Raw genomic sequence first — 24,323 nt, forward strand, 5'->3', positions numbered from 1 at the left:
AGATGGCAGGGCTCCAATGCACTACTTTCCTAAAGTTGCACTTCATGAAAAAACCTTATTAACCATTTTTGGACGGTTGCATTTTCTTATCCCTGTGTCCTGGGGGCCTGATCCAAAGCCCAATGAAAGCAGTCCCTTGGTATATGGCACATGCTATAATAGAACATAAGCTATGCCATCCTACATGCTCCATTTAGTCCTCTGAGTCCATTTAGTCTGCAATTACTGTGATCTCCATTAGCATCTTTCAAAAACACTCTGAAAACAAGAAGCCAAATTAATTGGCAGAATAATTCCATTGGCATCAATTACCTTACATCGGGGGTGAATCTGGCACATATCTATCAGTTACAGAATAGTGAAGTTGGGACAAAATCATATGCTCTTTATTTTTAAAATGCCACATAAGATTTTTTTTTATCAATATCTGTACTGTAATCATGTCAGAAATAATGAGATGAACAGTTATGAAAATGCAGTAAATGTTTGCTGGTTTTCTATTATTAATTCAATCTTTATCTTTGTCTACTTATAATCTGGATCAGTAGATGTGAATGATTAATTTTTGTTTAATAAATTGTTATAAAAATCCAAACCCTATAGTTGTTTGTCATTGCGCAACAGCTGGGAAACATTTGGGATACAGCAAGAAGCCAGCTTGACCAAATGATATTGGAAACAGAAATCGTATTCCTTTGGGTTTAGAGTGTTTAAGAGCTCCTGGAATAACACAAAGGTGTGAATCAATATGTCAGTAACTAGAGGAGGGACTTTATTTCCACCCATTGAAATATGTTCACCAGTTAGATTAACATTCTACACCAAGTTGAGATGTTACTTGAGAGGTCTGAGGCTGATGACACATTTTTAAGGCAGATGCTGCCACTTACCAAGTAAAGTAACTCCTCATCTAAAGTCGTCCTGGTTAACATTGTTACATTGCTGATCAATTAGGGAACATGCTCGTTTAATGCTCCCTTCCAATGTCGTTTGGCAGCCGCCTGCTTTGTCTACTGCAGGGGTTGGCAACCCTCGGCACGTGTGCCAAACACGGCACACAAGCCGATTTTGATTGGCACGCTCCTGCCTGCCGCGGTCCCGGCCCACAGCCCCACTCAGCCCCCCCGCCCACCGCTCTCCCCTGCGGGGGCAGGAGGCAGAAGCTTGGTCCTACGGCAGCCAAGTTTCCCTCCTCCCCCGCTTCTTCCCCCAGCGTGGTGCTTTCCGGCCCTTCCCCCTCCCTCTCCCTGCCGCCGATCAGCTGATGGCCCTTGCGAGGGGGATGGGGAGGAGCGGCAGCATGCTCCCTGCTCCGGAGAGGAAGCAGAAAAGAGGTAGGGTCGGGGCCTTGGGGAAGGGGGTGGAACAGGACATATCCCTTCCAGCCCCCTGCCATGAGCCGCAGAGGGTAGGGGGCTGGGACCCCCCCCAGCCCTCTGCCCTGCACCCCCACACACACACCCAGCCTTCTGCCCTGACCCCTGAACTCCCCCCCCCCACACCCAGCCTTCTGCCTGCACCCCCACACTCCCCCCAGCCCTCTGCCCTGAACCCTACCCAGGTCTGGGGTCCTGGCTGACGGCCCCTTGCCAGCCGGCGTCCCGGCCCCAGGCCCCGCTCAGCCCGCTGCCGGCCTAGGTGAACAGAACCCCAGGCTGGCAGCGAGCTGAGCAGGCTGGCGGCATAAGATCAGCATTTTAATTTAATTTTAAATGAAGCTTCTTAAACATTTTGAAAACCTTGTTTATTTTACATACAACAATAGTTTAGTTATATAATATAGACTTATAGAGAGAGACCTTCTAAAAAAACGTTAAAATGTATTACCGGCACGCAAAACCTTAAATTAAAGTGAATAAATGAATACTTGGCACACCACTTCTGAAAGGTTGCCTACCCCTGGTCTACTGCATGCAGGAAGAGCAGCCCATTGCAGCTAGCTGGTGGGGGCTTGGAACCAGGGTGGACTGGCAGCCCTCCAATCAGCTTCCCCTATCAGCTTCCCGCTCCCCTAAGTTCCCTGTGCAGCAGCTGCTCGCAGTTCAACTGTCCCTCCCCGCACTGCCATGTGCTGCTCCTCCCCTCTGCCTTGGAGCTGCTCCCTGATATTACTGCTTGCTTTGCTGGGGGGGAGGGGAGGCGAGGAAGAGGGGGGCTAATGTCAGGGTGTCCCCCTCCACCCTGCTCCTGCACCCTGCTTACCCCATATTCCATAGAGCAGGGCTCAGGACGGAGGGAGCTTGCAGCAGCTGCGGTCTCAGCAAGCTGATCTAATTAATAAGGCAGTGTACTTAAGGGAAATGTGCATATCTCTCTCCATTCCTGCTGCCTTGCAGAGTGAGAGAGTTAACCCTTGAGGGCTCAGCCAATTGCTAGTTCATCATTTAGCAGTAAGGGAAATACCCCACCCTCTGACTCCTCCACCTCAACCAAGCTTCACAATCATCATCGTTGTGTACCAGTATTAAATTGTTTGTTTAAAACTTATACTGTGTGTGTGTATAGATAGATAGATAGATAATATAGACTTTTGTCTGGTGAAAAAAACACCCTCATTTACAGTAATTCTTACGGGGAAATTGGATTTGCTTAACATCGTTTCACTTAAAGTCATATTTTTCAGGAACATAACTACAACGTTAAGTGAGGAGTTACTGTATCTGCATCTGTTCCCTGAAAGTGTGTGAAATGAATTTGAAAGCCAGCCATCACTGGCACAGTAATCTGATCCATGAGCATGGGCCTTTAAAGAATTCACAATAGTTCAACTGAGGGTTTGTTTAACTATAACAAGCTAAAAGACAGCAGAGCATTTCTTGCTTCACATTTTTTGGGGTGGCATCCCGTTAATACCCAAGGGTTGCCCTATTCACAGGCATAAAATGCAGCTCTATATGGCATCACATTTTAAGGAGCAATTTGGGGATAAGGAGCAATGCACAAAGACGACTTAGGTTCAGTGTTGCAACACCTAACTTTAGGTCCCCTGCCACTTAGTGGAATCTTCAGCCCTGACTCAGGTACACAGGCTCCCTATAAATGTATGTGGAGAGTTGGACACCTAAGAATGGGATTCACAGAAGCTGAGTGGGATGTTGCTGAAGCTAGCCAGTAGCAAATGCTGAGTAGAGGGTTGGGCTCAAGTCCACTTAATGCCACTTGGGATTCACAGCTGTGAACCCACTCCTGGAATTAGGTGTTTAACCCAGGTCAGCCCTGTCTGAAGGGGAAAAGGAAAAGGCAACTTGGAGGTTGTGATGCCCTTTTATACACAGTATTTAAAGCATTCAGCCTGGTTGTGGGAGACCAGGGTTCAAATCCCCACTCTTCTTGTGTCAGAGCAGGTACTTGAACCCAGGTCTTTCACTGCCCAAGTGACTATGCGAAGCACTGAGCTACAGGAAGAGTGAGGGGAGGGGCTTTCTTAATCTCACCTATTGAAGCTGCTTCACTTCGTATGAAATACTTAGTCAGTGGACCAAAGAGCAGTCAGAATGACTCTATAGCAGAGGGATTACAGTATCTAGTTTACAGACCCAAGTTCTAGTCCTGCACCAATGACTGTTTAAGCCTGGACCACTACTCAGTTCTAAACTGTTACTGCATCTTATTGTCACTGTGAGAAATCTTGTGATTAGCAACAAACTTGCTACTAGCAGGCAGGGCCAAACCAGTCGACTTTCTTTTGTAGGAGGTTCCTATTTACCAAACAGGCTGTGCAATGTCAGCTCACTCTGTATCTAATATCAGAAAGACTAAAGCAAAGGGCAAGTCTAGCCGATTTTGTGCATTTCCCACTTGCAATTTTTGAGTGTCACATCAGCTGGACAGCTCCATGCCTTTCTGTACTGTCCAAAGAGAGAGTGCCTCTTCACAGTCATGGAAGTGCCTAATTTCGGGTAGGTCCCAAATGGCCTCATACTGTAAATGAGTTTCTGATATGGTACTCTCCAATTTACAAAGAGGAGCACGGCGTCCCCAGTCCCTGCACAGGCTTGCAAAATTGAACGGCAATGCAACGGGAAAGCAAGCACCTTCCATTGAAGCAAATGACAAAACTTCCTTTTTCTTCAATGGGAGTGAAACTGCAATGAACCGACACCTGGACACAAATTCAGTTGTTTGGAGATCCATTCCTGACCTGATTCCTCTCCACAGTCTTGCATCTTGGCCTGTCTGTCTATCATCTCCTTGTGGATATTTTGCTATTTATTTCATTGTAACTTGGTTAAAATTGAGCTCCTTTCATTCCTCTTGAGATCTCCACTGCATTCTCAGTCACTATTGACAGTACTATCATCCTTCCTGTCACTCAGACTCATCATGAGTCATCTCTGACTCTTCACCCTCTCTAGAGCCATGCGTCCAAGCTGGATCCAAGCCTTGCTACTTCTTCCTCCCTCACATTTCCATTATCAAGACTCAAATTCTCTCCGGTGCTTATCTGCATCCTCTCGGACCTTCCTGGCACCCACCTCGCTCTCCTGTCTAGTCAAAACAATGTTGCAAAGTCACCTTTTTGACCTGTCACAGTGACAATGTCAGTCCCCTTCTCGAGTCCCATAGAACATGTCATATGCAAGCTTTTTGTTCCTCCTTTATGGGCCTTTCACAACCTAACCCTTCCCCACTTGTCTACTTTTGTATCCAATCCTGCCTCTTTTGCTCTGCCAATGCTGTCAGCCCCTATCATCCATTAGTTCACCTGTCACACAAGCACCTTCCCATTTTCTTCCATTCTGACTCTTATGCAGGGTCACTCCCTCTAAACTAATCCATAAATCCATTACACTGTGCTTCTCCAAATAGCACCTTAAGACCAACTTCTTCCAGATCCCTGTGGTCAGTTGCCAACTGACTACAGCTAAGCAGATGTCTCCAGTAGGAACTTTTGATATTTATCATACTTAATTATATTAAAGACATGAATCAACTCAAAACTGTCCATCTGCTCACATAGTTGGCCTCTGTAAACTCGTGATCTTGTTACTTTTACCCTCATTGTTTATCCCTCATTCTTTTAAATTGTTGTTACAATTACTTGTTGCGTCTTAGCTTCAATTTTGATGTATGTTCTTCTAGGGAGGAACTGCCTTTTTGCTCTGCATTAGAACAGCATTGAGCACCAATTGTGGCCTCTAGGTACTTCTGGGATACAAGCAATAAATAATAGCATGCCTGGGATTTTTTATGCATCTGTGTTTTTGTCTGAAATTTCATGCGTGCAGCTATGTGGATTGAATATAAATTGGCTTTGAAAACAATATGTAAACATTCTGTTGGAAACAGTGTTTCAACAGTTATGTGCACATAATGACATTTAAATTTCATGAATTCATCCCTAAATGTATAAGGTGTAAGAGATGGGGATCTCTTTCTCCTGTAGATATTACATTGGTTTTTTGTGATTGAATATTAGTGCTCCTGAAAGTTAGAGACTAACAACTCTAGTCTGAGGCAATCACAGAGCACAAAGCCAATGGGCAGTCTTGTGCACTATTGGTAGGACTCAGTCATAAAAACAACATTTAGCATATCTCTTGAGAATAGATTGAAAAATCATGAATTGCAGTCTCTGCTGAAGATTCTTGAGGAATTCTGTTCCTATTTGTTCTAAGTCTGTTTTCAAACTCTAACAAATAGTTCTAGTGTTAATTACTTAACACTCTTTAGTTAGTTATTTGCCAGTGTAACACCCTTGGAGTTGAGGGAGCATGGCCCCTTTAAAACCTTGTTCTGAGGCAGAAGAAGTGCATGTTGTTTCAGGAGCCTGGGGAGTGGGAGAGCGACAGGGCAAGACAAGAGGGGTACACCGAGCAGGCCCTCATGTAAAGCAGCAGCAGAGAACTAGCCCAGAGCCTGGGAGGGACAAAGTGGCTGACTGGGGCCACCTCAGGACTGGAGCCAGGAGGAGCACTGTGTCAGGGAGGAATCACCTGAGAAGGACAAACCAGAGCCTGACCCAGAGCTCTATGGGGCTGTGAGTACTGGGGCTTGTGACCTTGCATTGGGAATAAAGAGGGAGGCTGTAGCTAGTTAAGTGGGGAGGTTGTTGCTCTGTGTGGCTTTGTAGAGAGCAGCAGAAGAGGGCACCGGAGGGGTTTGCTGGGGAAAGTTTACTGGCGCCGAAGACTCACTGCCAGACTGGAACTTTGCACAGGACTCCTGAACTCTGAGTGTAGATGCATTGCTCAGTGGCTGCCCCTTTCAGACTATGGTATCACTGGGGCCTTGTGTTGGATGTAACCCTGTTTTACTGCTCCTCCTATCTTCCCCCCTGTTGTTTTTCTCCATTCATCCCTCTGTGATGAAGTATTTCCCTTTCCTATATTCCTTGTACTATTCTGGTGCATGTGTGTTTACTCCAGGGGATGTGGAGCAGGTATTCCTGGGTTGGAAGGGACACATCTGTACATGCTCGTGCACCATGCATTTCATGAGCAGAGGGGTATACCTGGCACGGTTCACCCCCGTCCCTGATACCTGCCCTTTTTGCGGTGTGAGGGAGACCTTGCTGCATGTCTATTTGGAGTGTGCCAGGTTGCAGCCCCTTTTCCATCTCCTCCAGAACCTTCTCCTAAGGTTCTGACCACACTTTCCCCCGCACCTTTTGGTTTATGCACACCCAGTCCATATCCTCACAAAATCATGAGACCTCCTCGTCAACCTCCTCCTGGAGCTGGCCAAGGTGGCCATCTATAATGTCAGGAGGAGGATGCTCGACGAGGGGGTGCTCTGCAACTGTGCGGGCTACTTCCGTTCCTTCCTCAGCTCACCTGTCCAGGCAGAGTTCCTCCGGGTGGTGTCCGCTGGCTGCCTAGATACTTTTGAGGAGCAGTATCACTGTGCGAGGTTCTCTGCTCGGTGTCCCCTTCCTGTTCTGTGATTTTGTACCTGTGAACCTCACTCCTGACCCTGTTATTCATTAGTTGGCCTCTATAATTATTTGAAACCCAGGTCCAGTAGCTCCTCCCCTTAGGGTGTGGGAGGGGCCTTCAGACGCGGGCAGCCTTGCACCTGCCTGCCTCCTGGATTTCCGTAGGTGCAGGCCTTCTTGGAGTCCTCATCATTGTGCCAGAGGCTGTTCCTGGCAGGAACCACCAGGATTGGAGACCTTCTGGACTACAACCAGGGGGACTGGGTGGGTCCCTGGGTGCTAGGTCAGTGCATGGGGCTCTCCACCCCTCATACCCCCCAATGCGTACTCCAGGAGGAGACAGCAGCCTTACCTCCCATCTCTTGGGCTTTCCCTGAGTGGGTCCTGTGGGAGGATGCTCCCCGCCCACCCCTAACCCCTGGCCCTCCAGACATTTTCCTTGGGCTCCTGTCAAGTGAGCCACTCCCCCCCCCCCCCCCCCGGCTGCCTCACCCCCTGCAATCTGAGCCAGCTGCATGATCTGCAGCCAGTTCATTTCTGAACTGCGCCGAGGAAACATCTGTACACACTCGTGCTCCACACATTTCATTTCCTTACCCTTCTGTCCTGCCCCGATACTAAGGGGCGGGACCTTTTGCCATCCCTTGGGGGCGAGGAACCATGTTGGGGCAGCCTGTATTCCACCTTGGTCCCAAGGCCTGCCAGGGACATCAGCTGGTGGCTCCTTAATGGAGCCATGAGCACGGGCATGTACTTGGTGTGGTTCACCCCCATCCCCGACACTTGCCCCTTTGGCGGCATGAGGGAGATCCTGGCACACATTTATTTTGAGTGTGCCATATTGCAGCACCTCTGCTGGCTCCTTCAGAACCTTCTCCTAAGGTTCTGCCTGCACTTTTCCACACACCTCCTGATTTATGCACACCCTGTCCATGGCCCCATGAAGTCGTGGGATCCCCTGGTCTACCTCCTCCTGGCATTGACCAAAGTGGCCATCTATAAAGTCAGGAGGAGTATGCTGGATGGGGAGGTGCGCTGCAACTGTGGAACCTATTTCTGTTCCTCCCTCTGATCATGTGTCTGGCCAGCTTTCCTCTGGGCCACATCTGCTGGCTCCCAGATACCTTGGAGGAGCAGTGGGCGCTATCTGGGGTTCTCTGCTTGGTGTCCCCCTCCAGCTCCCAGCTTATGACCCTATGATCTCACTCCTGAAACCTGTTTTCTTATTAGTTGTCCCCAAAATCAATTGGGACCTAGGTTTAGTCGCTCATCCCCTTAGGCTGGGGGAAGGGCCTTCAGACATCAGATGTGGACATCCGATTGCTCCAGGAACTGACGAGGTGCAGGCTTTTGTTAGAGTCCCCATCAGTGCGCTGGAGGTTGGTCCTGGCAGGTATCACCAGAATCAGAGATCTCCTGGACTACGACTGGAGGGATTGGGTGGATCCCCTGGCATTCGGCCACCACATGGGGCTCTCCACCTCTCATTTTCATTTTCTCACCCTTGTGTCCCTCCCTCAATGGGGAAGTGCTCTGTGACTGTGGGCCTATTTCTGCTCCTCCCTTCAATCACATATCCAGGCAAAGTTTCTCTGGGCCACATCCACTGGCTCCCTATATATCTTTGAGGCACAGTGGGTGCTGTATGACACTAAGTGGCAGGACCTTTTATCACGAGTGAAGGGTGAGGAACCCTAGTGGGCCAGCCTGTAATTCACCTTGGTCCCATGGCCCACCTGGGATATCAGCTGGCAGCTCCTTCATGGAACTGTGAGCACAGGCACATATTTGGCATGGTTGACCCACCCCTCCCGCACACCTGCCCCTTCTGTGGCATCAGGGAGACCCTTGGCACCTGTCTACCTAGAGCGTGCCAGGGTGCAGCCCCTTTTCTGGCTCCTCCAGTTCCTTCTCCTCAGGTTCTGGCTCCACTTTTTCCTGCAACTTCTGATATATGTACACCCCATCCATGGCCCCATGAAGTCACAAGGCCTTCTCATCAACTTCCTCCTGGCACTGGCCCAGGTGTCCATCCACCACACCCGGAGGAGGATGCTGGACTGGGAGGTGCTCTGCGACTGTGGAGCCTATTTCTGCTCCTGCCTTGGCTTCAATATCCAGGCAGAGTTTCTCTGGGATGTGTTTGCTGGCTCCCTAGACACCTTTGAGGAGCAGTGGGTGCTGTCTGGGATTCTTTGCTCAGTGTCCCCCTCTGGATCCCTGCTTTTGAAACTGTAACCCTTACTGTTGTCCCTGTTTTCTCATTAGTTGTCCCCTGTATTTGCTTGAGCCCTGTGTTCAGTAGCTCCTCCCCTTAGGCTGGGGGAGGGGTCTTCAGCTGTGGGCAGGGATGCACCCACCCATCCCTGGATTCCCAATAGTTCTAGGCCTTCATTTCTGACAGTGGGGAGGCATAAAATGAAGTACTTGAACAAGTGGCCTAGTTTTCAGACGTGCTCCTTTTGCCTCTTTGAATGCCCAGATTTGAAAACTTCAGCCTAAGTGTCTTGGCCAAGATTGCCCAAGTGGTTTGTGGCAGGCAGGGGCAGAGCCCACATCTCTTGATCCTCTTAGTTACAAACCCATTCTTCTCATTGGTACATTCCAATTAAATCCACATTCTCTGGAATGCTAACTGCTTTGATGGAAGAGGTCACCCTGTCTCTGGCTGTTGCTAAACCTGTCTTACCAGAGATGACTTTCCCTTGAGGCTCAAAAATACTACTGAGGAGCATGTTTTTACCTTTAGAATAGGCCACATTGTACTACAGTGTCAGCCGTTTCCAAATATATTTTCAGGGTGGGGTGGCAGGAGACCTGAAAGCTCATCGTCCCTTCAGCCTCACCAAGCTTGATCTTGATCTCACTTATACCAGTTTTTCACTAAGGTAAAACTCCATTTATTTCAGCAGAGTTAGTCCAGTTCTACACCACCATAGGTGACAGGAGAATCAGGGCCAGTACATTTGGTGCTCACTCATCCTGCTTTCCTCCATGGCAGGGGTTATAAAGAAAGCGATTTTGTTCCAATAGGAAAACAAATGGATTGATTTTTCTCCCTACCCTGCTCCTTTCTGTCGCTCATACAACCTCCAGCATATGAAGCTTATCACAGACCAAGGGGAAAAATTTGTGATTCCCTTTTAAAGTATGAGGAGCTCATCCCTCTATGAGAGCACTTTTACTTACAGTGAAATTCCCTGGGGAGCACTCATAAGTTTTATACACACACACACACACACCCCTATAAGAATGTATGATTTTACATATATATACTGTTACAATTGACAGGTATGAGCCCTACAAAGACAGACTTAAACAGCAATAGCTATTGCACCAGCTGTATTTAAATTACAGGTTGATGAAGATGCAGATTTGCTTTAACCAACAAATGTAGCGATTTGTTGCTAATAGTCCTAGCAGTGACTAGTCCTAGCAGAAATATTCATCCTCTGCATTTATTGCTAATTGGGAAATCTTTTCACAGTTTGTTCAATTTCAGGTGTGAAATTTTCCATTTTTCCATTTTCCTGGGAGAATTTTGCATTCATCTCCTTGGATTCAATGAAAGTTTCAAATCTGAATTCGCTTCAGGAACAACCATGTTGCTCATCTCAGAATGTTCTCTACCTGGTTTCTCACTTTTACCACATGCCTGATGTGTAAACCCACCCAGCTATCAAACAGCCAGCCATACCGAGAGGTGGCCTTCCCTTGTCTCTTGGTTTGTTTAATCTCAGCCTCCCCCTGTGGTGAGCCCTGGAAACTGCACAATTCATCTGGCAAGAAAAACTTTCACTAAGGGGAAGATTTTCAGAAAGGATTTAATATGAAAAAGGTACAGTCAAGCTGAAGAAATTATAGGCCTAAAAAAGCAGGAAACTTCCACCCCCTCCAAACAATGAAAAATTATACAAAGAAAGCTTATGAACCTTTTCCCACTCACTCCTGTATTTCCTGAAACTTCACACAAATCCTATAAAAACACCTGCTTTGTCTATCAATCAGGAAGGGACTTTCTCTGGGCCATAATTTCTGACAGAAAGAGGCGAAGCGTTTACATCATCACAGGGTTATTTTGTCCAATCAAATTGTTATGATATTGAACCCCCAGAGTCACCATGTCCCACATCATCATAACCTGTGTCTCCAGGAGGCAGGGACGGGGTTTCCTTCTCCATCCCAAAGACAACTTCACTCTTTAGCGAGCGCAGACTCCAACCTGAAAACACCAAGGGGGAGACATACAGTCCATGGATCCACTCTATGGTTATGTGCGGCTGCAGAACAAGGTGGAGTGCACTTTACAGCAGTGGTTCTCAAACTTACTTGATTGTGGCCCCTTTCTTTGTATCCGTAGTAACTGACACCTCCCCTCCCCGCCACACAAGTACATATACCAATTTTTAAAAAAATCAACATGAAACTTTCACTAAATATGAAAAGCAGTAGGGCATTGAGTCAAAAACAGCCATTTAAGTATATAGCTTTCCAGCCACCCAGCTCGAAGGCAGCACTACCGCCAGCAGCAGCAGAGAAGTAAGAGTGGCAACACCAGACCATGGCATCCTTACTTCTGCACTGCTTCCAGTGGCAGTGCTGCCTTAAAAACTGGGCACCCGGACAGGAGCCACCTGTGCTCTGACTTCTCACGCTGCCCCAGAATATATTCTGTGCTGCCCAGTTTGAGAACCTCTGCTCTACAGTACGGATTGGGAATTGTTCCCTCTTCAGTGTTCGGTCTATGACATGTCCTAATCCATCATCTCTATGCATAGTCTGGAAATTAAAATCTTTGTTTTCCAGACTAGGTAAAATTGTCAAGTGCCAGCTGTAGCTACCTGTCACTCTATGTACAAAACCCAAACATGTACCAGTGAGGAGCGCTTAGTTAAGAACATCATAACTTTCACTCTGCCCTAGCAATGAACATTAGCACATTATTCTTATCAAGTACTAATCAATGCACATTTCATCACCGCTGCACCTCCTCTGGGGTGGCTGATGGTGTCTCTGCTCATGACACAATGGGGAAGAGAGGAAGATATTGGCCAAGGACAATGGGCAAAGCTCATCCCATATTTTAGAGGACATGTGATGGGCTCTTTAACACTGGTGCAACTGTAACAGGACTTTGGTGTATAGGATTCTGCCCAAAAGATACACGGTCAGTGAACTGCTGGGAATCGAGCATATACAGTACCACGCAGCAGGGACCCTGCTGTTCCTCTCCCCATGGCAGGCACTGAAGCCTCTGCTTTGAGGGAATGGAGAGACCAGAGAAGGAATGGAGAGACCAGAGTTTGTCTCACAAGCATTGGTTTGGCCAGGGCTGTTCCCTTGCTGCGTACCCCACATTTCCAGCCCTCCCATTCCGCACAGACAGTGTGAAGTGCAAACAGATCTCCACTCACCTGTCTGGGAATCCCTGTCCCTGTCACTCGCCCCAGTGCCTTGCTCATCATTCTGCCCCAAACCCGGGTCACCTTCAGGGTCAGACACTTCTCTGGCATCATCATAACCATCCCCTGTGACATCTCCAGGCAGGGCAGGGGCATCTGAGGTGAAGATGTGAAGTAATTAAGAGAATATTCACAGTGAAGGTAGAAATAAACTACAAGCTGCAGATGCACCAGTCTCACTGGTCCCTGTGGATCTCTCAGCACTTCCACCCTCAGGGCGGTAAGAGGAGCCCCCCTCTGGAACCCTCAGATTGAGGGGTTTTACATATCACATTGATCTGATACATTTCAGTAGCTGGTTGAGAGGATCCTAAAGCTCCCAGATGAGCAAGGGAAAGGGGAGTTCTAGAAAGAGGTGACTGGGATCTAGTCCAGAGGGATTGCTCCACAAGGCATTTGGTTACAAAAATTACAAATGTAAATGACTTGGAATTGTCCAGAGTTTGTTCCCAGTTTCCTAAACTTGAAATTATTTTAAAATGTCTTTTCAATGTGTTCTCCTGATAAAGTTTACCTCATAAACTGCCATGAGTCTCCAATGTATTGACACCACTGGGAGCTGAGCCAGCTAATAAGGGTGGGACATGGGCCCTTGGGTGTAAAATCTCTGTCCCACCCACCCACCTGTCACAGCGTGTCTGATACAGATGTATAAAAGCTCCAATAGCCACATGCCAGGAAAGGCGGGCAGGGAACATTGCTGCACTGTACAGGTCTCTGATTCGATGTGCCCTCTTTACAAATAGTGAGTAACCCTAGTGCTCATGGCAGTGAGGGTCACAGGTCAGTGGCCTGACCCAAGTACAGCATGGGCAGCTCCTGAGAGCACTGCTCCTTCCATCCCTGCAATGGGCCTCTGTCATGACCTAGGACATCACACGCTTCCTTACCCCTGGGCCTCCACACAGTTCTTGTAATGCACCTGGTCAGTGCCCCCAGCATTACACTAATAGACAATACTGGTGGGTGAACTTTGTGGTTTTCTTAAAAAACCACTATTCTCCCTGCTGGGAAATACAGTTAGTTTATCATCAGGGTGAAGTTGCTTCCAGGATTCACTGCTCACCTCGGCCGTCTGGAGTCTGGGGGACGTCGTTCAAGGCAGGCTCCTCCACGTTATCGTAATCCAACTGAGACCCCTCCAGGGAAGCTCCCTCTGGAACAGCAAACACCACACTCAGCCCATGGCACCAGCAGCGTCTGTTCAGCGCAGGTGGTGCTTATAACTAGAGCTGTTTATCATGGTACGTGTGAGGGGAAGTCAAAGGGGCCCATGGTGAGAAGGGCACAAGTCAGAGAACTACAGTAAAACAGGAGTCCCAGAAATAACTAGGGGCCTATCCTGACCCTGCAGAATCCAACAGCAGCTCTTTTATGTGTTTCAGTGGGAGCAGGATCTGGGCTTGTGCTGAGATAACAGGTTGGAACACGGGCGCTGCCAGGCCAGAGCCGGCCTGTGTGAATCCAGCTGATCTCTGCAGACAGGTTTGAATTTTCCTGTTACACTGGGGTGGGGGAACCTCCCCTCTGCAGGAATTAAAGCTCCCGCTGGGAGGTGACTGGCCTGATCCTTTGTGAGCTCCTGCTCTCCACTAGCCTCTCAGGCCGCCCAGGGCTCAGCTTGGCAGCGCTCCAGCTTCTCAGCAGAACTGGCTCATCTGCTCAGTGTCTCTCCCCCAGCCACAGGCTAAACTCCCACAGGGCCCAAATTCATGGACTCCCTTGAGAGCAGCTGGGGTAGAAATGCCGCCCTGTTTATAATTAGAGATGGGCCGAGGCCAGGAAGTTCACATCCAGGGGTTTGTTTCAGCTTGTTATAGCGAAGGTGCCAGCTGCAAAACTGAGATCCAGAGCTGGGGTCAGAATCTGCAAATCCCCCACCCACAATGTTCTGGTGGGTTCGGATCAGTGAGTTGGGCTGAGCCCATCTGTAATTATAACACAGGACAATCTTTCTCTTTCTCTCGGGGGTGAGAGACGAGCCCTGCTGGGACCTGACGCCTTCCACCAAAAGAGACTGACCTGTCTCCTCCAGCTCCTCACCTGGGGAGGTCACTGGGAGCCACTCCCAGGGCTCTGTGCTCAGGAGATGGTCACATGTTCCCATCCTGAGATTCTGACAGAAATCCTGTTCAATGGGATTAGACCCGACTGTGTAAAATGGGAACCGTGTGAGGAGAAATGGCTGCGATTGCAGAAAGTGTGATAGAAATTCTGTTCTCTGCCCAGATTTGGGTCTCTCAGCCCGAGTCTGCCCCTCCCCCGTTACCTTGTTCTGATCCAGGATCGTTTTCCCCCTCGCTGTCCCCGGTGTAATACTGCAGCTTCGTCACTGAGTCATCTGAATAGGAGACTGGAGAGACGAGAACCAGAAATTCATCAGAGTGAGAACAGCAGAACTGTGGGACTGGGAACACACCCGGGGCCAGGAGCAGGATTTCCAGTCTCGGTCTATTCCTTCTTCTACAGGAGATGGTGACTCACAGCGACTCTGTGCGGTGAGAGGCTGACACAGACTCCCCAAGAGAAATCTCCATGTTACTGTGGTCAATGTGACCGAGGGGATGATACAATCTGACCTGAAAGATGCTGGGGTGAGTGCAGGGCACGTCTCTGGCTGCTGGTCCAGGGAAGTTCCACAATGGTCCTGGCCTCCTCATCCACAGAGGGGATTCCTCCTTCTTAAGGGTAAATACCCGCCTCCCCCATGAATCAGTCGATCAGCTCTCCTCGGTGTTTCCAGATTAAGCCAAGACAAGCCCAGAGCAGAGCCTGTGATTCACTGTAACAATCTTGGCAGTGGTGCTGGGAGATGCCCTGAGCATGTTCCCAGAGCCCCACCACAGCACAGCCCTTGGGCAGGATGTTCCCATCAGACATTGAGACAAAATGGCACAAAGGATAAAACGGCCGTGACTCAAAGTCATGAGGCTCTCCTGGGCTGATCTCTCTGCTCCGGGGGCAGGAGGGAGCCGACCCAGCAGACCAGTGGCTGCGGTAGGAGGAGGGCACAGAACATTTCCTGCGCCAATGCTCCAGGGCAGTTTTCAAATTATAGTTTAGCCTGGCCCCAGACAGTCGCTTTACTGACCCCTCTCTGGTTACACTCCAAGGCTTCAGGACGGGCAGAGTGACATTAACTGTCCCTAGAATTGGGACACTCAGTGTATGGTGGGAAGGAAGCCTGTCTCCCTCAGTCTACATGAGTAACTGCTGGTCTCACCACAGACCCAGCTCCCACAGCTAGAGCTTGGCAAAAAAAACCCACATAGTTTTGTTCTCTGGCCATTGGGGAAAAAAGCAAAAAAACAACAACATTGTTTTGAATTGAGCTAAAAATGACTTTATTTTTGGCAAATGCAAAAGTAAAAAAAAGAGGTTAATGTTGAATGAAACCGTTTGGTGTTCTTTTGGACACTAGTTAATTTTTATTTGTTTGTTTGTTTGTTTTTAAAGATAAAATTAAAGGAAACTTCTAATGGAAAAGTAATGTAAAATTGAAAAAACAAAATGTTTTCTTTGAAAGTCTTGACATGAAATGAATTGTTTTGTGTATTTGGAACAATTGGGTGAAATGACATGAATCTGTGAAATGTTTCGGTGTTTCTGAATCTGCATTTTTCATCAAAACATTTTGTAATGAAGACTTGGGCCCAGCTCCAATGACAAGCTCACAGGGCTGAAGCTGCAGTGATTTAGCTCTGGGTCAGGGCCCCAGAATGGAAAGTGACTTTCATATTTGCTCCCTGTTAAGAGTGAGACACACAGACCTGAGCGACTGAACATCTCCTGCTTTTCTCTCATCAGGTTATAATCAATCTCCTCGTACACGGCCTCAGAGAAGGGATCCAAAGGTCTTCTGGAGCCTGAAAACAAAGGTCAGGGTTTGCTCAGGGTCATTGAAGCCAGAGATGGGAAACACTATGGGATCATCCAGCCCCTCCCCCTGGGCCCAGTGCGAGCCTGAACCCCACTGCTGGAATTTAAATGAGCCAGGTGACAGGGTTTCTTTCCACAACATCCCTTTGATGATGGTTCCCAGGGCTAGTTCACTGTCAGGAAGATTCCTCACATTCATCTTAAATGTCCCCTTTTTAATCTCATCCCATTATTCCGGGTTATTCCCCTTTGGAGCAGTTTAAATAATTCTTCCCCCACGCTGGTGTTTATCTGCAAAATGGTGATAACATCTTTTTTTTTTCATAGAGTTTAAGACCAGATGGGACCATTAGAACATCTAGTCTGACCTCCTGTATAACACATGCCACTGCATTTCACCCAGATACCCCTAGGTTTGAGCCCAAAGATGCACTTAGACTAAACCATTTCAGTCCTCAGAAGAATAAGCTCTTGTGTGCTACAGGCAGAAATCAGGAGCGACGAAGGTACCACCAATGCCCAAGGCCCCCGCAATGGCAGGGAACTGACTAGGTGAGAGATGCCGAGATAATCCTGGCAGGCGATCCATGCTCCATGGTTCAGAGGAAGATGAAAATCCCCCAAGGTCCCTTTTTGCCAATCTGACTGGGGGGAAATTCCTTCCTGACCCCAAATCTCACAATTGGTTTGACCCTGAGCATGTGGGAAAGACACACCAGACAGATATCTTAGAAAGACATTTCTCTGAACCACCTCAGAGCACTGGTCCAGCCCATCCAGTGTCACATCTCGATCTGTAGCTAATGTCTGATGCTTCAGAGCAGGGCAAGAAAGAAAACAAAGCAAAACAAAACACAAATATGGGGGCTTCCCAGATTCCTTCCTGACCCCTGCAGGCGACTGGCTGAAGCCCTGTACCATGAGGTCTGATTAGTCATTGTCTTACTGCAAAGTTGTGAATGTTACGTGTATGCTGATGGCAATCCCGTTCTCTACCTTATTTCCAAGGAGCTGGTAGCTAATGTTTGTACAGTGTTTTATAGAAGTAAAATCCCCTACAAGTGCCAGCTTTCAGTACAATACAGTATAATGTTCCTTTCCCGCACTTCTCCTTCCTAAGATTGTCCTTTCTATTGGATCACTCTCTTCACAACTATTTACCACAGCTATATTTTTATACACTTTTTTTCCTAACAATATTTCCAATCCAATTTCTCTAGGTCCCTTTTCCATGATGTCTGTCCTCATGATATTCAGAACCCCTCCCTGTGACAGATACTGCAACCCCAGGCAGCATCTTTAGGAGTCACGATATTAAACCTATGAATGGTCTATGTTCTACTGCATGTGAGAGGGTTACCACAGCTCCTCCAGGAACTAAAAACAGTGTGTGTGCATGTGTGTGTGGGAGCATTAAGGGTTTTTAATGTTTTCTCTGTCATACTTTTATCCTACTAACAAGGTGTAGTTTGCTGAGAGAGAGCTGGGTGGTGACTTGTGACTGCTGGCAATGCACTGCTCATAGCCCTTGGGGAGAATGCACAGCATGGGGGCTGGCCTGTAGGCAGACTGGTTTGCTGGGGGTATCACAGTGGAAGGTGGGGGGGGGGGTGCAGTATTAAAAACCCCTGGCCAGAAGGAATTGGGACAGGGGGTTCCCACCCAGAGACAGGTGATGGCTGGAGGCCTGAGTGGGCACTCCTGGAGTGGATCACTGGAGGGTGGGGCGGGGGGGGGTACAGATGCAGCTTCTCTGAATCTGTGATGCTCCCTAACTAGTATCATTACAGATTTCATGGCTGGACTGTTCCACTGCCAGACAGTTAATGAAATATTAAATGAGAGAGGAGTTAACAGGCCACTCACCCTGACACCACGCAGCCCTCCCCCTCCGCCCCCGCTATTGCGGAGGCATTTCACACAGTGACACCAATCAGGACCCACCTCTGCGCTGTGCCCTGGCACTTCGCACCTGCGCCCCCAGGATGATTAAGACCAGGCAGAGCAGGGCCCCCAGGATAATGCAGACGATCATGGGCACCGTGACTCTCCCACTGTCAGTCAGAGGGCGGCGCGGAGGAGCTGGATGGAATTGAACAAGCAATAGGGAGAGATTATCCTGTGAGAGTCGTGGGGGGGCCCCGGGGAGCTTCCCAGTCACTCATTGCACGGCCCAGGACAGCAGGGTAACGGGCTGGGACACGGTCTATGTGCCATGGGGGCAGCTCACAGGCTGCTCTTTAAATCGTGGGCCCTGCCCTGTCAGCTGGAGCCAGCAGACAGGAATCCTCCTGCTCAGCAGGGCCTGCAGCTCCCACCCAGGTGTCATTCGCCCTCAGATTTCACAGGCCATGGAAAGGAGCTCCTTCCCTCAGGCTTCAGCTTGCAGCTCCTCCTCTGTGACCCAGCACCAGGGAAATGTAACCCTTGATGGGAGGAGGGGGATGCTTTACCTGGGGTATTCGGAGAATCTGTCCTCTCTGTCAGACCTGCAAAGGGAAAGGGAGGAGAGTTGGAGCCTGGAGCGAGGGGGAGGTGACGTGTTTGTTCCTGGGGGGAACCTCACCTCTGAGAGTCCCTGGTTGTCTCCAGCTGTCACGTCCACAAACTCCCTCACAGCAGCACAGGGTCTGTTTGTTAGTGTTTTAGGGCCCAAGTCCCTTGTGCTCTATGCAGCAATGAGGACTCTAGTCACAAACCAACACACTGGAGCCTGTGATGGATTCAGGGGCTATGTGGGCTGATGCCTGAGCCAATCTGACCCCACAAAGGTTCCACCCCACAGCCTCCATGATGCTTCCTGCACACAGGAGATGAGAAGTCCTGCTCTGGGACCAAAGGGATAGGAGGGTGGGCTGATCCATCCTTCTCCCTGAAAATTACAGCATGTAGCAGAGACATCTCCTGTCACTCACCTGAGCAATTCACGACAGCATCTTCCTTATGACCACAGTTACTCTCACCCCAGGGCGCGGCAGGACAGTCCCAGAGAGATGACTCTGTCCCTCTGCAATTCAACTTCTCCACCCAGATGGGACCCGTGCCCTCACCGAATGCAGCCTCGCCCGGGGCAGATACAGCAGATCCACAGCCCAGTTGTTTACACACAACGTTAGCATCTGCCATGTCCCAGGAGTCATCACAAACTGTTCCCCAGGAGCCACGGTACCAAACCTCCACTCTCCCCGAGCATCTGTCCTCTCCTCCCATGACACGTAACTTCTCCTGGTCTGGAAATGCAGAAACCTCACATGTTACTGGGGCAGCTGGGAAAGTCCTTAGGGACCAAGAGTGAGACAGTGAGAAGCAGAGATACCTGTGCAGCTTGGAGAGTTCGGGCATTCAGGGTTCTGAGGTGATTTTGCTTTTTTTCCTATGGAGAGAAAAAGCTGTAGTGAATGCGCTGGGTTGTGTGTGTGATGTGGGAATAGAATTTATCTGTACTTTAAACCCCTAATTTCAGCACTGTATGAACTGAATTGTGAACTCTAGGTCATTTAATACCTAAGTAGTTTGCCATTAAGCTGTTACTCAGACACACAGGCCGACATGCACCCAGACTTGTGGGGGATTCCAGTCTTGACGCAAACTGCACAAGCCTTCCATGTTTGTTGTTAATCAGACAAATGCTTATTTGTATGAAAGACCATGAAAATATGTTTGTATCTTGTGTTGAGAATTGAAATCTGCCTACACTGAGATGTGAACAAGAAGTTCTATCCTAACCCTTCCATTAATTGAACACATCGTGTACATGTGTGTCTGCACGTGCGCATGCAGGTAGTTTCAGGATTACCAGTGCAAGAAATATGGGTCTCTTCTGCTCGGTTATCACATGACTTTGGATTCCAGGGCTCTGATGGGCACTGCCAGAGGGAGCTGTGCTGCTCACTACATGCAACGTGGTCCAGCCACGTGGGACCAGAACCTGCTCCATATTCCAAGTCATTTGCAATCTGCCCTCCATTTCCACAGTTCAGCTGTTTGCAGACAATTGCTGTGATGATGCCAGACATCTGATTGGAGCAAACACTGCCCCACGTCCCATTGTAGAAAACCTCCAGCCGCCCAGCACAGTCACTGTCGCTCACCAGCCTCAGATCTGTGAACTCTAGAAGGAAATGCACAAAAAGGGAATTTAAATCGTCTGATTCTGAAATGAACTGGGGTGTGAAAAGTGAAATCCCAGTGATTGCTAACGATCCTGTGCATTACTCTGAAGGAGCAAGGTAAGAATCAGACTCTTTTAGAGCCCACAAGCCCCCTAGAAATACAGTGGGCATCTCTGGAAGGCCACCATTTACCAGCAGTGACATACAGATTGTAATAGATTAAGGGCGGAAAGGGTGTGACATTGGCAGGCCAGATGCCAGCTCGTGCCCAGGCTGCAGGCACTAGCTAAGAACTGACAATCTCATAGCTGGAGACCAGGCCAGGTCACCTGTGTGTTAGTTTTGCTTAAAACAGGTATTAGTCTTGTAGGAATGTATTTCGTGTTTAGACTCTATGAAATGGTGGTTAGTTGCTGCAGGCATTAATCTCACTTGTAATGTCTGTGGTCCATGCTACAAGAAAATATGTAAATGTTGCTTTATAAGTTTGAAAATGTTGGATCTGAACTTGTGAACTCAGGCACAGAAATCATCCCCCCTCTCCATCCCCAAGGACTATCAAAATTTGATGGGCCATCAAGGATCATCACAATATAAAGGATTGGTTAATGGCCTTATCACACTCAGGGAGCAGTACATGCAGAATCCCATCACTTTGAAGGCTGGAAGAGGGACATAAAAATAGTAGATGTGAAGATGTTTCATCTTTTTGGCTGTTTGAACTATGACAGGGCTAGAGCCACCAAACTGAAGCCAGAGACCCCAAGGGGTTACCCCTGGGTCAGTGCTGAAGGACATTTGGAATTGACAGATCACTACAACTCTGTCACTCCTAGGATGTAAATGGTAACTCATTTGTGTGTATATGTTTACTTGCTTTAACTTTGCAAATAACCCTTTTATTTCTTTTTCCTAGTTAATAAACCTGTATTTAGTTTATTACAGGATTGGCTACAGGCATTGTCTTTGGTGTAAGATCCAGGGTACCAACTGATCTGGGGTAAGTGACTGATCTCTTGGGACTGGAAGAAACCTGAATGTGGTGTGATTTTTGGTGTAAGTGACCAATTATCCAGTCCAGTTTGTCTGGTGACAAATAGTCCTGGATCACTATATCTATCTTACCATGAAGTCACAGACAGTCCCCTTAGACTCTCCAGTCCAAAGTTTCCTCTAAGCTGCGCGGCCATGTGGCCGCGCAGCAGGCTATCAAGGGCCACATAGGCACGCAGCCACAGGGGGCTGGACTGGATAGGCGCCTCTCCCATGGCCCCAGGCTGCTGCAGCACGAGAGCGCTGGGGAGAGTCCTCTCCCCGCCGCAGCCCCATGGCAGCCTGCACCCCAAACCCTTTATCCACGGCCCCACCCCATAGCCCACACCCCCAGCTGGAGCCCTCACTCCCCACCCCACTCCAACTCTCTGCCCAGCCCTGAGCCCCCTCCTGCACCATGATCCCCTCATCCCTGGGCCCACCCCAGAGCCCTCACCCCTAGCCAGAGCCCTCAGCCCCCACACTCCAACCCCCTGCACTAGCCCTGATCCTGTCCTGCACCATGAGCCCCTCATCTTCAGCCCCACCACAGAGCCCTCACCCCTAGCCAGAGCCCTCAGCCCCCACACTCGAACCCCCTGCCCTAGCCCTGAGCCCCTTCACAACCCCAAACCCCTCATCCCCGGCTGCACCCCAGAGCCTGCACCCCCAGCCAGAGCCCTCATCCCTTGCACTGCCACCCTCTACCCCAGCCCTGAGCTCCGAACCCCTCAGCCCCAACCCCGCCACACATCACCTGATGCACATAACAAAATTGATTACGCACATGGATGTAAAAAATTAGAGGGAACATTGGTCCAGGAGTTCACATCTGTTACCGTCTTGGTGAAATCTACTTGTAGACCCACCACCAGTTCGGGGTGTTGCCTTGTTTCTCACCATCTGCCCTGAGGTGGGCACTCAGTGCTGTGAGCTGCTCCAGACAGCATGACAGGGATCATGAGATCAAATAATTTGACCTTCTGTAAAACAGCTGCATAGAGACTAATAACTTGAGTCTGACGTAAGCATCGCTTCCAGAAAGGCATCCGGTCTAGACAGGAAGACTTCAAGAGATGCAGAATGCACCATTTCCCTGGCAGTTTGTTCTGATGGTTAATCACCCTCCCTGTTAAAAACCTGGGCCTTATTTCTGATGTGAATTTGTCTGGTTTCAACTTCCAGCCATCGACTCTTGTTCTGCCTTCCTGCATTAGATTAAAAAGCCCTTTTGTAAGTGGTATGTTCTCCTTGTGAAGGAACTTATGCACTGTAATCAAGTTACCTCTTGATCGTTTTGATAAGCTAAACAGATTCTGCATCTTAAATCTCTCACCGTAAGGCTTTTCTTCAAACCTTCAAATCACTTTTGTGGTTCTTCTCTGCTCCCTGTCCAATTTTTGTGGACATCAGAACTGGAGACAATATTCCAGTATCTGTCTCACCAGTGCCATATACAACAGTACAATTTAGTTCCCAATCCTACTCATTACTCCCCTGTTTATATATCCAAGGTTCACATTAGCCCCTTTTGCCACACACGGCACTGGGAGCTCATGTTCAGTTATTTCTCCACTAGGACCCTACATCCTTTTCAGTCACTGCTTTCCATGATACCGTCTCCTTCAGATACCTGAGATGCAGCATTCTAACATTAGGGAAATCTTGCAATATCTCCAACACCTGTGGGTGGGAGCTGAGGACTTTCTAATGGTGACCCTGGTAGATAGTTACACAAGGGCAAGGGAGGCAGAGAAAGTCAGGGAAAGTATCATTCTCAGCAATCTCCTTAAACATCTGCCCCCTCCATTAAATCCCCTGGTAACCCGGCACACAAGACCTGAGCAGAGAACTCCGGCGTCCTCTTTGTGTCTGCAGTTGTGCTGGCCCCAGCCCCTGGAAGGACACGTCCAGAGATCAGATTCGTTCCCAGAACAGTTCATATCATCCAGCCAGATCTGCCCGGATCCTTGCCCATAATGAGCAGAGACAGTTGCATTGATGGCATGTCCACATCCCAGTTGTTTGCAAACGACATTGGAGTCTGGCAGGTCCCAGGAATCATCACAGACTGTTCCCCAGCTGCCATTGTAATAAATCTCCACTCTCCCGGCACAGCGACCTGCCCCATTCACCAGTCTGATCCGCCTGCTCCCTGCAGGGATAGATCCCAGCTGTTAATGTGCAATATAATGATAACTAAACAGCTTCCATGCAAATCAATGACGATGCTACAATGGCTGAGATACTGAAAAATGTGTGTCTTTAACCAGAAACATAAAGAGAAGAAGTCAGTAGAATTAGGAAATGCTGAAGACTTTGTGAAGAAACTTCTGATAAAAAGCATTTAAAGGGACAGGACCTAATCCTGAACCTTTAGTCATCTGAGTCATCCTTATGGGACAGCTCTTGAAAGTAAGAACTACTAGTGAAGCTAAAGCTTTGCAGAATCAGCTCCTACTTGGAAAACTTGAACATTTTCAAACAGGTCTTCTAAGGATTCACAAGAAATATCATATTAACTAACACATTTATCAGAAATTCCAATTTTCTTTTAAATTGTTACAGACTTGGGAGGTTCCAGAGGCTTGGAGAAAATCAGACTTGGGACCCATTTATTTTCCAAATAAAGGAAGAAAGGCAGGTGGATACATGTACCTACGGTAAAGTCTAATAGACTTAGGGCTCTATTCTAATGCTGCTGAAGTCAATAGCAAAGCTCTCCCTGCCCTAATGGGAGCAGGAATGGGCCCTTACTGTGCCGTAGTTACCCTGTAACTGGAATGGGCATGAACAATGATTTCAGTGCAGTAACAGTATAGTGCATGATACAGGTGTTTATTAAAAAATCTGTTATTTGAAGAAAGCCATTGTTTATTTACCTTCCCCAGAAAAGAAACATAGGAACATAAGAGCTGCCAGCCTGGGTCAGACCAGAATTCTGTCTGCAAAAGTGGCCTG

At 48.5% G+C, this 24,323-nt stretch overlaps 2 protein-coding genes across 2 annotated transcripts in view; both read right to left on the reverse strand.

Annotated features, from left to right (window-relative positions):
• LOC135873059 (alpha-2-macroglobulin-like) overlaps positions 1–24,323 on the reverse strand; it is a 1,316,454-nt gene that overhangs the window by 124,541 nt on the left and 1,167,590 nt on the right. The window lies entirely within an intron of this gene.
• LOC135890739 (antigen WC1.1-like) overlaps positions 10,972–24,323 on the reverse strand; it is a 61,171-nt gene continuing 47,819 nt past the window's right edge. The window contains exons 5-14 of the mRNA XM_065418148.1: positions 23,203–23,517; positions 20,015–20,329; positions 19,269–19,448; positions 18,672–18,707; positions 18,163–18,300; positions 16,110–16,205; positions 14,609–14,692; positions 13,406–13,495; positions 12,292–12,435; positions 10,972–11,099 (exon numbers count right to left, since the gene is read on the reverse strand). Coding sequence (XP_065274220.1) covers positions 10,972–11,099; positions 12,292–12,435; positions 13,406–13,495; positions 14,609–14,692; positions 16,110–16,205; positions 18,163–18,300; positions 18,672–18,707; positions 19,269–19,448; positions 20,015–20,329; positions 23,203–23,517 — 1,526 coding nt within the window. The remainder of the gene's footprint in view (positions 11,100–12,291; positions 12,436–13,405; positions 13,496–14,608; positions 14,693–16,109; positions 16,206–18,162; positions 18,301–18,671; positions 18,708–19,268; positions 19,449–20,014; positions 20,330–23,202; positions 23,518–24,323) is intronic.

This window comes from Emys orbicularis, chromosome 1, assembly GCF_028017835.1.
Source record: "Emys orbicularis isolate rEmyOrb1 chromosome 1, rEmyOrb1.hap1, whole genome shotgun sequence".
NCBI lineage: Eukaryota > Metazoa > Chordata > Testudines > Emydidae > Emys > Emys orbicularis.